Source organism: Echiichthys vipera (genome assembly GCF_963691815.1).
Source record: "Echiichthys vipera genome assembly, chromosome: 10".
NCBI lineage: Eukaryota > Metazoa > Chordata > Actinopteri > Perciformes > Trachinidae > Echiichthys > Echiichthys vipera.
In genome coordinates, this window is record NC_139835.1 from 25,707,255 (window position 1) to 25,724,017 (window position 16,763).

Consider the following 16,763-nt stretch of genomic DNA (forward strand, 5'->3'; position numbering starts at 1 on the left):
TCATCAGTAATTGGAGGTTGCTGGGTGTTTTGTTTGCCTGATTTAAACAAAGGTTGTCACAGTATATCTCCTGCCCTCAGTGACTGGAAGAAACGTCTGACTGACGAGACTATATAAGGTCAAATAATCCAGATTACTCCATACCTGTAAAGTTAATGCTCAACTTTATCCCCGGCTTGCATTTTTTTCTGCGTCTGAGTCACATATTGAGTTAGGGCAGCCCGTTCAGCCTTCACAGATTGCATTAAGCCATAGTGTGACCTTGTTTAAAATCCCTACATGATACTCAGAGGGTGCCACAGGCTTTCACTGTTGTCTATGTATGATCATTCAATTCAATTCAATTTCAATTACATTTTATTTATAGTACCAAATCATAACAAAAGTTATCTCAGGACACTTTACAGAGTAGGTAAAGACCACACTCTATGACTTATTTATGATTTACAGAGACCCAACAATTCCCCCGTAGAGCATGGTGGCAATGAAAACCTTCGTTATAACAGACAGGAACGTCAGACAGACCCAGCTCTATGGAGGACGGACATCTGTCTGCACCGGTTGGGGAGGAAGAAAAGGAGAGAGAAAGAGAGAAAAGACGGACAGATGGACAGAGAGAGGCAAAGACAGACACAAAGACAGAGACAGACACACTTCCAGTAACTATAATAATAGCTATAGTAATGTGAATATGACTTATATGTTATGGCAGGTGATATAGCAGAATAGTAGCGATACACACTCTTATTCTGTCTCTCTCACACACACTGGCTCCAACTTGTCAGTGGGGAAAATGCTGGCTCCCCCTTTGGGAGTTCCCCCTCACCAGAGGTAGCGACTGTTGATGATCAACAACACAGTTGCCATCCGATGTAGACTAGAGTCTTAAGATCAAGTCATATGTGATGCAGTCATCATGGAGTAGTACGCCTACATAATGTGCTTAGCGTATGACATACTGTACGTGCTGATGTTGCAGAATGTGTCAGACAGAGCTGATCCACCCATGTGCGATGGTAAGCTTGTAAGTCATGCTTGCAGCAGCAGGCCTCCAGGGCCTCTCTGAAATATAGCTTACTGGCTTTTTGTGACACTAAATACAGTGAAATGTTACAATCGTATCACTGCAGAAATGTTATTATGACATAATGCAACAGAACTTGATAAAGTGATTGTGGTCTGTTCTTACTCTTGAGAAGAAAAGGGCGTTCAGGGACTCAATTTGATACTTTACTGTAGTGGCCGCTCTTTGGATATTACGCTTAAAAAAAGTCCCCGGTAGGTTCCACAACTAATAGTTATTTTCATTATTCATTCATTATTTTTTCTATTAATCATTTAGTTTATACAATGACACATTTATTGAAGAATGCCCATCGAAAGTAAGAGTCTGAGGTGACATTGACTAATTGTTTTGTTAAACTGATACTGATACTAAATTCAAAGATGGGCAAATTACAATGATATGAAACAGAAAAAAATCAAATTATCAGATATAACATGTAAAAGTTTGATATTTGCTTGGTGAATGACCAAAACACATTGGTGTTTACACAAATGGCTGCCTCTACTACCTGACTAATTGACTAATTGTTTCAATATCATTTACATTTGCTGAGGAAAAATGTTATGGGTGTCAATCACGGACGTCCTATTGAACACTGTTGCAGGCAATTTAAAAGAGCAATATCTGAGACTGTTAAAAGTCCTCTCTTCTATTGGCTAATCCTACAGACTTATCCGTGACTGTGAAACCTAAATGTAGATCACAACCAATATCCTATTGTCTGTTAAGTGTTATTCTAAATGGCTGTGATCAAAGCTTTATCATGCAGTGATTGTATTCTCTAAAATTGAAAGAATACAATCATTTAAAATGTAAAGAATACAATTGCTGTATGTATGATAAAGCTCATTGTTAGTCTGATTTAAAGTTTAATCAAACTAACAAAGAAGAGGGACAGCTGACATAAAACAAGTCTCTGTAGTTACTTGTTGCTACTAGTGACGTGTGTCAATCTTTGATGCAGTAGAATGCAGCATAGAGTCAAAATCTATGTAAATAATACTGCCTGACAAGCTCCTAACATGCACCATGAGGCCATAGGGGTTTGTTGTGGCCTGTTTTGCCTATCAGGGATCAATAAAGTATGATTCCGCCCCGCCCCAGCCCCGCGTAACTGGTGTTCGTCAAAGCTTCCGCAAATAACAGCTCGCATGGAAAGAGAAGAACAGGGAAGTGGAGAGAGTTCCCTTAGATGGACGTCATGTGAGTGAAACTGAGAATAGAGATTTCCAAGTTAGAGTTATAGAGAAAGGCGCTATGTCCACAGTACTGCTGTCACACAGGTCATATTACACAAGGACGTTCAGGAATCTTTTGCATGTTTACTGTAATACCACATACACCCAGTCACCAGTCTGTTAGGTTCACTCAGCTAGAATTAATACAGCTCTTTTGTCCACTTCTCTATTTTACAGCACTACAAACTACCCCCTCCAAAATGATCATACAGCTGAATCAGCACCTCTTTAAAGTTACAGAACATTATAACCTCCTCCATTCATTGTCAAACTGCTGTATTATAATGTACACAGGCTTTAAAAAAGTGCTGATGTGATTAATCAGTTAACAAAAATGTAATCGGGAACATGTTTGGTTGTCAGTTAATGATTAAAGTAACTTATCAAGTAGAACATAGTATATTGTAATATAGTGTTTTCTTATTGTAGTTTATATTTAGATTTTTTATATTGTATTTTATATTTCTGATTGTTTTGTACCGCTGCTACAATGACCTAATTTCCCCTCGGGGATGAATAAATCTATCTCTCTATCTATCATCTATCTATCTATCTATCTATCTATCTATCTATCTATCTATCATCTATCATCTATCTATCTATCTATCTATCTATCTATCTATCTGTCTATCTGCCTATCTACCTATCTACCTATCTACCTATCTACCTATCTACCTATCTACCTATCTATCTATCTATCTATCTATCTATCTATCTATCTATCTATCTATCTATCTATCTACCTATCTATCTATCTATCTATCTATCTATCTACCTATCTACCTATCTACCTATCTATCTATCTATCTATCTATCTATCTATCTATCTATCTATCTATCTAATACTGAATACTTGCTAGCTCCAACTTCTTAGATGTGAGTTTTGCGGGGTTTTTTTCTCCCATTTTACGTAGCTTTAAATTGAAGATCTTTGGTTCTATGAAGAGCAATTTGAAGAAGACACCTTTTAGTCTTTGAGAAAAAGTGATTTCCACATTTTTATTTTATTTTTTACATTTACGTCAATCAAGAATGAACTAAATATTAATGGCAGTTTTGCTTTGGAATTAATGCGAGTACTGTTGATTGGAAGAACACTATTCTATGAACTGGTGACCTCAATGTTGTTCACCTTCTCATCCTCTGTTCTTATCTGCCATCACTTTTACGCTTTTCTCCCCTTCCATCACAGTCTCATGTGTCTTTCAGGTTTGCGTGCATCCCTCCTCCTCTCGGCGTTCTTCATGCTGCTAGGATCGGCTCTGAGGAGCATCCCTCTGACAGAACAGCCTCTCAGGAGATGGTAAGACTCTTTATGGTCGCAGATGGTTCAAGGAGGGCGAGTTTGATGATGACGACGATGCTTTGAAATTTTTGGAAAGGAGACAGAGTGTCTTGTGATCCTCAGTGGAGTCATTATCTTTCCATAATTTCCATAATTTGATTTGTTAAGCAACATTTTCTAACCGACTACCAGGACCAGCTGTGTACATCAGTTTATGGACAAAAGAGCTGCCTGCCAAAGTTAGGACCTCTCCTTGTCTAATGAGTTCACCGTGATTTGGCAGAAAAGATAAAAAGATTGATGGAAAGGTCAGTCCGCAGGATATTAATCAGGTACTATATTTATTTGTTTCAGTCAACTTTTGAATAAAACACACAATTTGAATATGTTACCAGGAGAGTATAAACAAGACATTTTATAATATAATAATTAATATATATTAATATTTAATAATACATAATAATTGGCAGATGAATTGATTTTGAATCAATTGAGTCCAGAGCTAACTGACAGAAGATCCAGAATCTCGTTATCTGACATTTTTGTTGCTGTCTTTTTGTCAAATCACCCTTCTTCTTCTTCACCCTTGGAGGTATGTTTTCCTCTGCTGTTGGCCGATGCATGACATGAACGTAATCAACCATTCTCCGAGAACACGGCTGTATTCACACACAGGGCCACACAGAGATTAAACATTCTCTAGTACTGGGGTGCTGGGAGGGTAAACTCTGTTTGATGCCCGGTGCGACTGAATCCGATGTTTGTGTTATCACGTACAGCCCCCTGGGTAATGTCTAGATAATTTCAGGTTTGCAGTGTATGTGTGTGAAAGGGGCTTTACTGCAGGTCATGAACCAAGTACTGTCTCATCTCATCTCATCTTCAACCGCTTATCTGGGGTCAGTTCGCAGGGGCAGCAGCTTTAGCAGGGGACCCCAAACTTCCCTTTCCCGGGCCACATTAACCAGCTCCCAAGGCGTTCCCAGGCCAGAGTGGAGATATAATCTCTCCACCTAGTCCTGGGTCTTCCCCGAGTCCTCCTCCCAGCTTACTAGATGCCCAAACCACCTCAACTGGCTCCTTTTAACGCAAAGGAGCTGCGGCTCTACTCTGAGTTCCTCGGAGTAGAGCCTTCCTTGTACCCGTGACCTCGTTCTTTCGGTCATGACCTAGCTTTCATGACCATAGGTGTGGGTAGGAATGAAGATTGACCGGTAGATCAAGAGCTTTGCCTTACGGCTCAGCTCTCTTTTCGTTGCGTTCGTTACGGTGCAGTAGAGCAACTGCAACACCGCCCCCGCTGCTCCGATTCTCCGGCCAAACTCACCAAATACTGTAATTGCTCTAATTAATATTTAGACATAAATTATAGGGTTCAAAGTGAGGACAATTTATCATCTGATGGGGACATGACCTGACTATACTTGTGGCTTGTTAAGGGTGTTATGCTGTATTCAGCTGTATTGATTCAGCCAAGGTCCTGTTTCTTTTTCTTCAAAGTAGAAAAGTGGAGATCTGTAACTGGATAGAGGGACATTCAGAAAGCATTTGGCTGCCGGAGAACAGTATTCTGAAAGACAGCTCAATATTATGCGGCTCCTTTCTTTCTTTTTCCCTCCTGCCCGCTACTTTTAGTGTTTAATTTTCAGCTCTACTCATGAGCTCAGGGTTCCTGTTTCAGAAAGTGCAAGAGTTCAGAGAAGGTCATTTTAATTATAATGTGCCTTTTTAAAAAAAATAATTTTATTGAATATTTCTGAGTGGTAATTTGTCTAATGATTTCTATTAGTCTCCACAATGAGGCAGTACATCATAAAATATCAATACATAGAGGAAATTGTATTTCCCTACTGAATGAGTTGCATATCCCCTTCACTGCATGGATTTGAGGGTTTTTAAAATAAATAATTCTGGCTTTCAAAGAGCGGATAAATCAATTTTGTTTCTCGTTTTTTTCCCTCTCTGTGTCTCATGAGGCTGTGGTAAGAAAGCCATCAGTGGATTGAACAGCCAGTGGTGCAGTGATACAGGCTCAATGTGCGGAAAATAAAAAGGCTCTGTTAAAGTATATCAGGAAGAAGAGGGGATGGAATCAGGATTCCCAGTGGGATGAAAAGGATTATTTACAGTGGGCTTTGAAATGTTGTTTTGCTTCCTGGATTTGTTGCCTTTTGTAAGGTTTTAGCATTTTATATTTGTGTGTCCCTCACAGCCAATATTAATGGCTCCAAGGGCTCTTCGAACAGCCTTGCATCAAGAGCGACATACTTTCACATCAGTCCACTTCTTCAACCTGAAATTCAAGTGTTGCCTTGAATTTGTGAAGAAAACTTTGTTTTTGTTTCATATCTCCAAACAAAGAATCAAAGAACAGAGTTAAGTCTTAATGCATTGAAGTATTAGGGGTTGGTGTATAACAACAGCATAACTATATAAAAAAAGATCTTTTTACATACTCTCACAAAACTTTTTCAGTATAAACCAAGTTTCGTTTATCCAGTCACAGGCTCAGTACTTTTCAAACACATTGTTGCTAAAACCTCACTATTTATACGTTTGTCCAGACTAAGGATCGACCGCTATCGATTTTTTAGTGCTGATGCCGAAACCGTTTTTTCCCCCGATACGGACTGACGATTTTCTTGAGCCGATATTTGGAGCAAATGCTACTTTTGCTCGCTCAGTTTTAAACTTTTTTCAACTTCAAAGAGTCTCAATTTAAAAAAAGGAACGTTAATTAAACTTAAAAAAGGCGTCACTGTGGATGCCTGTCTGTAAATAATGCCGGGAAAATACTGCAGGTGGTTTCCCTCTGCTCACACACCAGTAACAGGTTACATTCTGTCCTGCACACAGTTTGTAACTATTTGAAATGTTTACATGCTTTAAAAAGAAAGTGATCATCACTTATTTTTAGAATTGTTACTTATGTCTGATTGGCCTCAGAGGTGTTTATCTGTCTCTGTCCTCCTGCCTTGTACCTGGGAATTTGAAAGCTTTTATGCGTCACTGTGCTTTAGTTTCTAATTTTTTTCTTCATGTTTTTTTTTTTTCATTTTTGAATTATCTTTGATCTTTGATTCTCCAAGTTTTATAGCAGCTGGTAACGTGTGAATGAAGATGTCTTCACAAAGCTCCTGAAAGTGTAACTTTGGGCTCAGCCTTCCTCTTCGACAGCATTCGTAAAGCATCCTTACTGGACATTTGTTGAATGCTTTTATTCAAAGCCCAGCACTCTGGCATGTGTGTATTATATGTGCATGGCTGCTAACAATTACTAGAGGCGTTTTACTGTAAAGGGGCAGTTGAATCAAATAGATACAGGGCTGCAAAGGAACTACTTGTTGGTATATATTCAGAGCAGGATTGACAAATGTGAACCTCAGTATCAGTGAATTGTTTGTCCAGTATAAAAACAGTTTCACCTACTGCATGCTTTTAGTCCCATCCTTCCTGAATCTGGCCATACAACAGGATGCATTAGTCCCTGGTGTCTGCAGAGCTCAAGCTAAAAAGGTCTGCAGCAGGTCAGAGCTGTCTGCTGCTGTTTTCCTATTGGATGATGACCACCTTTCACATCCATGACCTTCAGCTCTTTGGATACGGTTTTCAAAGTGGAAAACATGATTGCACAGTGAAAGCCCAGATAACACGAATCACACAGCAAATGTTAGTTCTGACACAGTTCAACCTAATTTGCATCTTAAATGTAACGGGTCATATTCTTGAAGCCGTGTTTTAATGGATGACATGGTGGATTATCCTAGAGAGGAAGTACAGCCTGATATAATCCTGTAGCTCCCTGGATCACCAGTAGATGTCACTCCTTGCTTTGCAATAGTGGAGATAAAACAGTATGAGACTGTGAGAGCTTTGTTTAGTGACCTGCATTTACTGCTGTGTATGCCGGTATTGGTTTAGATGGCCTGAAATACAGAGGGGGGACCTATCAAAACAGTTAGGTCTAGCCGGCTCCAGAACTTTAAACGCGTGGAGTTCAAGGGCACTGCAAGGGTGATCAAACACAGCATCTGAGTTTCCTGCTCCTCTGATCGGGAGACAAGTGGCAACAGTTATCCAGGTCTAGAAAATCCCTCGACAGCCCCCCTGCAGATCTGTGTTTGTTCCACATGCCGTTTCATGTTAGAGGCGATTACTTCGTTTTCTTTGTATGTCAAGAGGAAGTAAACTGCCTCTTTGTTTTGAGTTTTTTTTGAAGATCTTTTTTTTTTAGGAAGTCAAAGGCAGTTGTGGAAGTTCCTTTCTTTTACCAGGTGTAGTTGCTGAAGTCACGTTCGGAAAAAAATTGTTTGTTTTAGGAAGATCAGATAAGGATACTTTGCTGTGATTAGGTCAACACTAAAATTAAAGACAATAACAGTTTTTTACTCTCCTGATTCTTTTTGTGTTTTCGATCACTCACTGTTACTGTCTCTCTCTCTGCATATGTCTCTCTTGTACATAAAAATACAGACCAGCTGCGTGATTAAAACACTGCGTTTAGTAAGTGTCTGTCCGATTGGCCTTCAGAACACACTGTGAGTCCCGCAGAAGGGACGATTGCTGTGGGTGTCATTTTCAAGACAGAATTGGTCTGGCCTTTTTTGTGATGGCAGAAACCGTTCTATCAGCCCTGACAGAGCAGAAGCAGTAGGATAATTTCATCCCCACATGGCTAGCTTCTTTGTCTCATCCTGGATCAAATTGTGCTTGACAGGGTTCATCAATACCGATTAACTTAATCATCCAGTCGAAAAAAGCTTCTCCCCCTTCCTTTTCTTTTTCCTTCTCCTGCCACGGTGCAGCCGCCACCACGTGACCGCTCATCCTCATGCTACTCACCATCCGTCCTCATCACCTGTCACATTAAAGGCAATTTTTGTAGTCCCATCCATCCCGGGAGCATATAGACAGTAAGACTGGGGACTTCATTACTTTCAATGTACTGGCCAAACTTTGTAATTTGAAGTTTCAGAGAGTTGTCGCAGCTTTGCTTTGATTATGATCTGATTTAATATTCAGATTTTTTTGTTTAATTAATTATAGACAGAACTATTTTTGTTATTTTTGTTTGGCATTTTTCACTTTTACAGTTCTGGTACAGCGTTTTGTGTTGAGAACCTCTGACTCAACCTCTGAATATGTGTGAGTAGTTAATCTGATTGAGACTGGAAAACTGTGGCATCATGTAAACACATTAGCCAGGTTTCTGAATTATGTACGATCCTTTTATAAAACAAAGATATAACGTCAAATGGTGTAATGAGGATCTACATGCTGAAGTGAAAATGACAGCGTGACACCGGAAATGTGGAGGATAAATATTATCCTTTGTCACCCTTGGCTTCCATTACTCATAAGATGGAGAGGAAAATAGCGGAGTGGTAAACACAGCAGTGTCCTGACACTGGGTTCATCCCTCAGTTGCTGAGTAAACTGACTTAGTGCTGAAATGACAGAGAGGCTGGCCGTGGAGGAGTCAAAGACGAGCCTGCACCAACGCAGGTGACCAGATCAGAAACCATGATATTGTTAGAACCATGTATACAGGGAGAAGAATACTCAGGTAATTACTATTATTACCGTAAACTCTTGCAGTGCAAGCTTCAGACACATGTAAAGGAGTCTACAAAGAAGGAAGGAGTGGGATGACTAAAAAGTAAAGGCCACAGAGTATTTTAGGAGGTGCTTGTGCATAGGCTGGGATGTTAGTAGGTCTGAGATGTGGGAAGGAGATATAGGGTGTACACATTATTCTCCAATCAGTCTGTCGCTGACCACTGCACTTTGTATTCTGCCATGACACATTTATCTGTGAACCCCAGAGGCAGTAAACTGCAAAGATAAAGAGGAAGAGGGCAGAGAAGTGTAAGCACACGGAAGAGTAAGACAAGCTTGTATATGCCTGCTGCAAGTCGGAAGAGTTTGCTTTTTATTAATGTAGTGCCGGGTATGTTGAACCAAAACTGTTAAGAACCTAAAGCAAGCATCGGATGGCTGCTCAGATTTATAATCTTGTTTACTTATTGTCTGATCACATAATTCCTTAAATAATCATACATTTTGCCTGACTGTATTTTATTTAGGGAAAGTTCATGTTTGAAACTATGGTGTTAAAGCATTTCCTGTATAAAAATATGTACATAATTCTCACAGTAAGGTAAAACTTCATCATGTCAGCACTAATATTGAGTCATATTTGAATTTACTTGTCATCCTCACACAGGTGAATTTCTAAACGGTCATATTCATGGTTTGAACGTGATAGAGGCCAAAAGCATATCAGCTATGTGTCTAAGCAAGTTCTGAAAACAGTCTGTCATGTCATTTAATGAGTTCAAATGAGTTGTTGTACATCCTTGTCAAGCCTTAGAGCTTTTCAAATGTATTCTACTGACCTAGTTGATGCTATGTGTCATCCAAATTGGTATTAACAAGGTCCTAAAATGTGTTAAAGTTAACTTGATTAAACTTACAAACATCAAGTTTTCTCCTTCCAGCCTGCACTTGCATATGTGGAATAAATACAGATGAAATACTGAGCCCAAGATCCCTCCTTGTCCTCTGTCTTCCTTATCGTTTTCTCTCTCTGTCTCCTCCCTCTCCCCTTCCATACTGTCGTCCTTTTCTCCTCGCTGAGCCGTCGAGCACTGCTCCAAATAAATGGTGTCTTTGCTAAGTTCGCAGACAATCAGCTGTGTGCTGTCTCCGATGGCTGGCTGTCTCTGACAGACAGTTCTGGTGGGGGCGGAGGGTGTTTAGAGGTCTCGCGGTGGCATCGGGGGACATCTCAGAGTACATCTGTCTTGCAGCCTTGTCTGAAGGTGCACAAGTGAGACTGTACAGTGCCTTGGACTCTCTCAGAGAGAGGTTGTTACTTATGACCCAAGAAATAATTCCTTTGCCTGTCATTATTTCGTTATTAACAGATGATTAATTACTCAGTATTTTTAATGAATGCACAGATGTGAGGCTCATCACTGCAGCCATGTTTAATTGTCTTTGCTGTTTAACAGTGTTGAATCCGATACAGTGTATTAAAAAAAAAAGAGCCACACAAAAGACCAGTAAACGGCGTTCTATGTTCTCGTGTATAATAAGCCACAAAGGCATGATTTCAGTCGCAGCTAAAAATCTCACATATGGTCAGGGACAAAGTAAAGTTAGATATCATGTGGAATCACATTTACAGATAATAGCTTCTCAAAGTCATTGCGGACACACACAATTCATACTCAACCTTTTAGAGACAGCTGCTCTCAGTTATTGTAATGGCTTTTAGTCTGGGCTGAGGAAACCGGATTTGACACATCTGGCTAGCTGTGAGACTTTAATTAGCCAGATAAAACCTTGAATGCAGTTAGCATATACTAGCCTAATTGTTATGGTTTTAGATGACTCTCACATTAGTCCCTATGCTGTTCAAAATCATTTCTTTAAAGAGTGTGAACCCCACAAGCATCACAAGATTAAAATTTGCTCTTGAAATCCAAGCAGCACAGATGTTTATGCCTCTCACCACCTTCTCACAATGTGGGCTGTGATTCTATTTTTTCTTTGTTGTTTTTTAGTGAAGAATTGAAACTATTTTCTGCCTGTGTTTCTGTTATAGGTTGATACATGGAGGTCACTTTCTGAACGGTTTAGCCGGTCCAACTATAATGAGTGCTGGCCCCTTCCTCTCCACCACATGGTTCGCCCCCGACCAGAGAGCCACTGCAACGGCGGTGGCCTCCCTCTTCTCCTACCTGGGATCTGCCGCTTCGTTTGTAGTAGGACCGCTGGTCGTGCCAGCCCCCAACAACACCCAGGCAGCAGCCACGATGGCCGCAGCAGTTTCTGACAGCACCATCCGAAACAGGATCCAGCTGGTTATGTATGCAGGTACTATCAGCAAGCAAGAACCTCTGAGGGCATGGAGGAGGATCAATAGCACATTATTTCGACATCATGTCAGCCCCGTCAAGGGACAAAAATACAATCAGGCGAGGGGATCCAAGAATTTTGCACAAACACCAAAAAACCCCAATTATAATGTTCATAACCGCCCTCTGAAAAATAGATTGCTGGGACTGTTATGCTTAACTGATTCAGAAAATTAACACTGAAAAGTGAAACAAGCTTGCTGTAATAGATTGAAGCTGAAGCTTTTGTTTAACCTAAGGTGGTATTGTTATTCATTTTTAAAGGACAAAGCAGACGCCTCTTGTGAACCAGAGGTTTTGGAGGTCATCAAAAAAAATCCAAATGACAGATCAATGTGATTGGGAATGCAACTGTGCCAAGGAGTAATAGGCAGCTGCTGCTCAATCAATCTGTAACGAAAGGGCAATGGAGCTTTTTAGAAATAACCAAACAGTAAAGATGAAATACAGAAAAGTAGAGAAATCATCCAGTGCTTTGACAGATTGTATGATTGTTTGACATGGACATGTATTCAGCCTCCGGCCTTCTCAAAGGGGCCATTATGTTCATTCCAGGTATGATTTCAGAAGACTGTCACAGTGACCTTTTTCTAAATGCAATATTAATCTCCTTTTCTTATCTTTGAAATACCATCTCTTTTATCTGTGTCACCGTTTTCTGGCAGAGTTGGGCGCAATCGCTGTGCTTTTCGCAGCAGTCCTTCTCTACTTCCCGTCACGCCCACCGATGCCTCCCAGTGTGGCCGCTGCAAGCCAGAGACTCAGTTACAGGAGCAGCATCTGCAGACTTCTTAGGTAAAATCACACATATTCTGACACACATGCAGCACACACACACACACAAAGTCATCTGAAAGACCAGGGTTCCCACATGTCCTATAAAACAGTTGAGCAATTTTTTTCAGTCATGGAAAACGAGAGAAAACATCAAATGTCCTGGAAAATCTTGCGTTGTCCTGGAAGATTATTTCAACAGGCTATCAGAACTCCCCTCCACTGATAACATTGTCACCTTTTGATGAGACCATTATTTCAGTACATTATTCAGCATGTCCAACTTGACGTGTCCTTGATTCAACGTGGGTGTAGATGTGTAAAGCAAGCTGGACTTCAGCACTGCATTTAAAATAGGTTTCCAGTGCTGTTATGTATTATGACATCAGACTCGAAAAGAGCGGTTGAGAACATATTTCTGCAGCATCTCCACTGTTCTCTCACCACCGTGTCTACACATCCATTTGGTGTGCTTTGGTTTCTTATTTGCTGATGCATTGCGCACTTCTTGTCTTGGAAAGTCAAAGTGACAGAGGCTTGCACTGGAGAAGGATGTGGAATCTTAATGAAGGGGTCTGTCACTCACCATATGCTTGGGTTGTTATCAAAGAAACCCCAGCCCTCCCTCTAGATTCATTACTAAACTATAATATACTGGTAGCCTCTGAAAACTACATCACCCTCTGCATCTTTGCCATCGGGGTCAGTTGTCAATGTATTCTCAAGATGCCACTGATGCATGTGGTGTGAGAGAGAGATGGTCTATTTTGACAAGGTCCTGAATCTAAGTATTGGAATGCATATATTGATGTTGCAGCACCTTTTACTCCCTGGGAAAGGGAAGAGCTAAGAGAAAATCTAGAGACAGTGATTGAATCACACTTCACTATAACACTACAACACCCCCATCACTGCACCCCTTCACACTTCCCACCAAGGCAATATTTATCCTCCAGACCATGAGGAAACAGCACTTTGCCATAGGAGCGAGTGCTATGCCTTTTTGCCTGGCTTGTGGAGGAATGACGCCTGTGGCAGTGGCCAGGGATTAAAGGGTTGGAGAAGGAGAGGAAAAGCTGGACGATGGTAGCTGGGGAATTGGCCTTGCTGTGTTGGCGACACTTGGTCCCGCTGCAGTACAAAATAGCTTCACTACAGCGCCATGCTTACTACAGGCCTCTGACCAGCACAGAGAGGCTTAACTGACTGTAAGAGCTCCCCCAGTTAGATGATGGGGACCAGGCAGATTTGAACCTAATGCATAGTTTTGGACAGATGTACACACACACACCCACACCCACACACGCACACGCACACAGACAGGCCAACTTAACTAGGCCATTCAGCTGTGAGGGTTTCTGTTCCACTTGTGATAGGCAGCCTTCCAGTGACCTGTTTGCACAACACATTGTATCTCAGTTCAGCAGCATCAAACCTTTGAGTTATCCTGCAGGGAATGGACAGTGAGGAAGAAAATTGGCTTTTGCATCTTTGTGTCCATGTGTACTCACACAGGTGTTCGACAAAATACATGAATGCAACTCTAGAGCCAGAAATCCGCATTTTCATCCACAAAAGTTTATCAAATATTTCTGCTCGTTATGACAGGCCGAAAGAGAATTATTACCGACTCTGCAGGTTTGCGGAGCTTCATTTAGTTTATTTTTTTCTTTTACAGCACATTGATTGTTTTAAGTCTCTTTGCATTTATCAGTCCTGTTTCCAGCAGTAGCAGGGAGCTGATTTCAACTTAAATGCTCTCATAAATCCACTGTATGCTTCCTGCCCAGTGACTAACCTCACAAGACAAGTGGAACATAGCACCTAGGGAGTCAGGATCTAATGGGTTATATCAGGACAGAAATAGGGCTCCAAATGAATGCTAATGTTGCTTTGTGGCTAGTTTACAACCTGCTAACATTAAAGAGGTGCATGCTGTTTTAGCATTTTGTGGAGTTCTCCTGTCCCCAAGCGTACAAAATTAACAATTAATGCTGTTTTGAAGTAACTTGGATCCCCATTTCAAACTCTGCAACAGAAGTGGATAATGTTAGATTATGGACCATTTGTGATTTCATTTCCTGAAACTTTGACTTTATGTGTACATCATTTTCTTAGTCTCTGTACATACTGTATTCACTCTTACTATTCACCACCAGTCACAGACACATGGGTAAAGTTTCGCGATGCACTGGTCCAACTTTTTCTTTCCCAATACATCCTGACACTTAGCTGGTAGTTTGTATGTGTAGAAGCTGACATAGTGCAAACATTTATGGCATCCACGATGACTGCAGGTGGTAGCCAACTAGTCAGTTCATCCACCTGATACATATCCAGTGATGTATCTGTTCATCGATTTAGCCTGTCAGGGTCTGAGCACTGGTTAATGATCTTCAGCTTGATGAGGGCCTCCAGCTGTTCACATCTGCTTCCACAGCAGAAGTCTAATTAGAAGCCTTGAATGTCTCTGCACGAGGTGTAAAGTTATTGGTGTATTCTGATCACATTGTGAGGGAATACTAAACAGCCCAAAGCCGGAGTATTGATGATCCCTCCCTCCCCAGTCATTCTCACTTTAGCTTTGAAAGTTGTCATCTTGATGCATCGAACTCCAGCAGGGTCTGCCAAGGACAAATGGCACTTAGCTGATGACGCCGCTAGCTTGGAGACTTCTTCCAAAATATTTCATCAGCAGCAGAAAAAGGAAAGGGGGGAAAAAGTCCCCTCTCTTATGCAGTAGCTAGCATCTGCTGGCTTATATTTGGTCATCTAAATAAGTTCCCCGGACGAGGAAAAAGGCGCATGGATATTGATTTTCCTGCTGTTATGGCAAGGTTAATGAAAAGGGTGCTGGAAGGAAAGCAGAGAGGGTGCTCCATCACAAGGCTTTTATGACTGTCCCTTCATACTCCCTCCAAGGCCAAGTAGCTTCATATCGCTTAGGACAAGACAGGCCTGCAGCAGGGACACACAGGCTGTGTTTGTATTTCTGTGGAGTCAAAGGATTCTGTGAATAAAAGAGATCCATTGTCTGAAGTGCACCAGTGTCAGCAAAGGGGGGAAAGGGTGTGCTTGTTTGTTTACAGCAACAGAGCTTTTGCGGTTCAGGTTATGTATCTTGGGACACAAGTTCTCCCCATAGTTTGCAACTCAAAGACCGCCTTAAAGTGTGTGTGTGCTTGTGAACTTTTCCCGTCTGTGTGTTTGAGTGTTTGAAGCCATAGTGGGGACGCAGTCGGCCCAAGGTGTTCTCCAGATGTCCCCTCGTGATACTGCTCCGGATGGGTCCTGCATTATAATGAACGAGGCAGAGGGAGAATAAATGCCGGAGTTAAACAGTGTCCGTAAACAGAAAAGAGGAGAGCAGGGAAAACAAAACAATCTGTGAATCTGCTGCCTGCTCTGCCAACCTTGCCTCATTTGTCAGACGCCCAATGATTCTAATCATATTGTTGGGGGTTGAAGAGGTGGCACTGATTTAAATCAGCATGCCACCTCATTGGGGCGAAGGTGATTAGCGTGGGTGTTCCAAGTGATTGTAATTAGGTTGCATGTGATTGAAGGATTGCCATATACCCTAAAGAGGTGAACTCTGTGTGTGTGTGTGTATACTGGATGTGCATACATCACCAGGCACAAGGAGGTGTCTTTTCCTTTTTTTCCCTCTTGATCACAATACATTGTGCGCTGATGAGATATTAACAGCTCGTATGAGTCCCTGCAGCACAATATCTGAAGCCCAAAGCCATTTATCACAGCTGCAAGGCACTGAGGTTTTTATCCCTTATCTGTACAGTTTGATATCAGGTGATCACTTGATAGGCAGACGTCCGTTGTCAATACACTGTGTTTGAAAAGCTAAGAAGCTTTTAACTGCTTTATGGACTAAATATCAAATAAACGAATCTAAAAAATAATCGGCCAATGTCATTAAAAGGTAACTGTAAGTAACACAGCAAAGGATTATTTTTATTTTACCATTAAATTAACACCTTAATACTCTTCCCCTTATTTTCACAGCATAGTATTAAATTATATGGACAGCTGTAGACCGTTCTATTAAACTGTCAAACTGGAATAAAGCATTTAGACTAAGATCTAGAAGATTGAATAACTTCTATACAGAATGAAATAATCAACAAATAAACCACCATTCAGGTTGCTGTAATAGTGGCAATAATAGCACTACCAGTAAAGCTTTTCAGTCATAGCGGAAGAGGGAGTGGTTTCCATTCAGAATCAGAAATACAGTAATAATCCCAGGGGGGAAATGGTTTTCGTTTCAAACTCCAGCTATACAAACAACATATTTAACAACAACAATATTATACAGATAACATATATTTGTAAAAACAGAAATAGAAAACAGTATATATATATATATATATAAAATATCAAATTTACAATAGTAATAAATACACATCAAAAATGTCTCTCACATGTGTAAAAATGTGCAAAGAATAGATTGTTTA

At 40.8% G+C, this 16,763-nt stretch overlaps 1 protein-coding gene across 1 annotated transcript in view; it reads left to right on the forward strand.

Annotated features, from left to right (window-relative positions):
• slc49a4 (solute carrier family 49 member 4) overlaps positions 1-16,763 on the forward strand; it is a 50,371-nt gene that overhangs the window by 3,024 nt on the left and 30,584 nt on the right. The window contains exons 2-4 of the mRNA XM_083921393.1: positions 3,514-3,607; positions 11,202-11,473; positions 12,180-12,309. Of these exons, the coding sequence (XP_083777519.1) occupies positions 3,514-3,607; positions 11,202-11,473; positions 12,180-12,309 (496 nt within the window). The remainder of the gene's footprint in view (positions 1-3,513; positions 3,608-11,201; positions 11,474-12,179; positions 12,310-16,763) is intronic.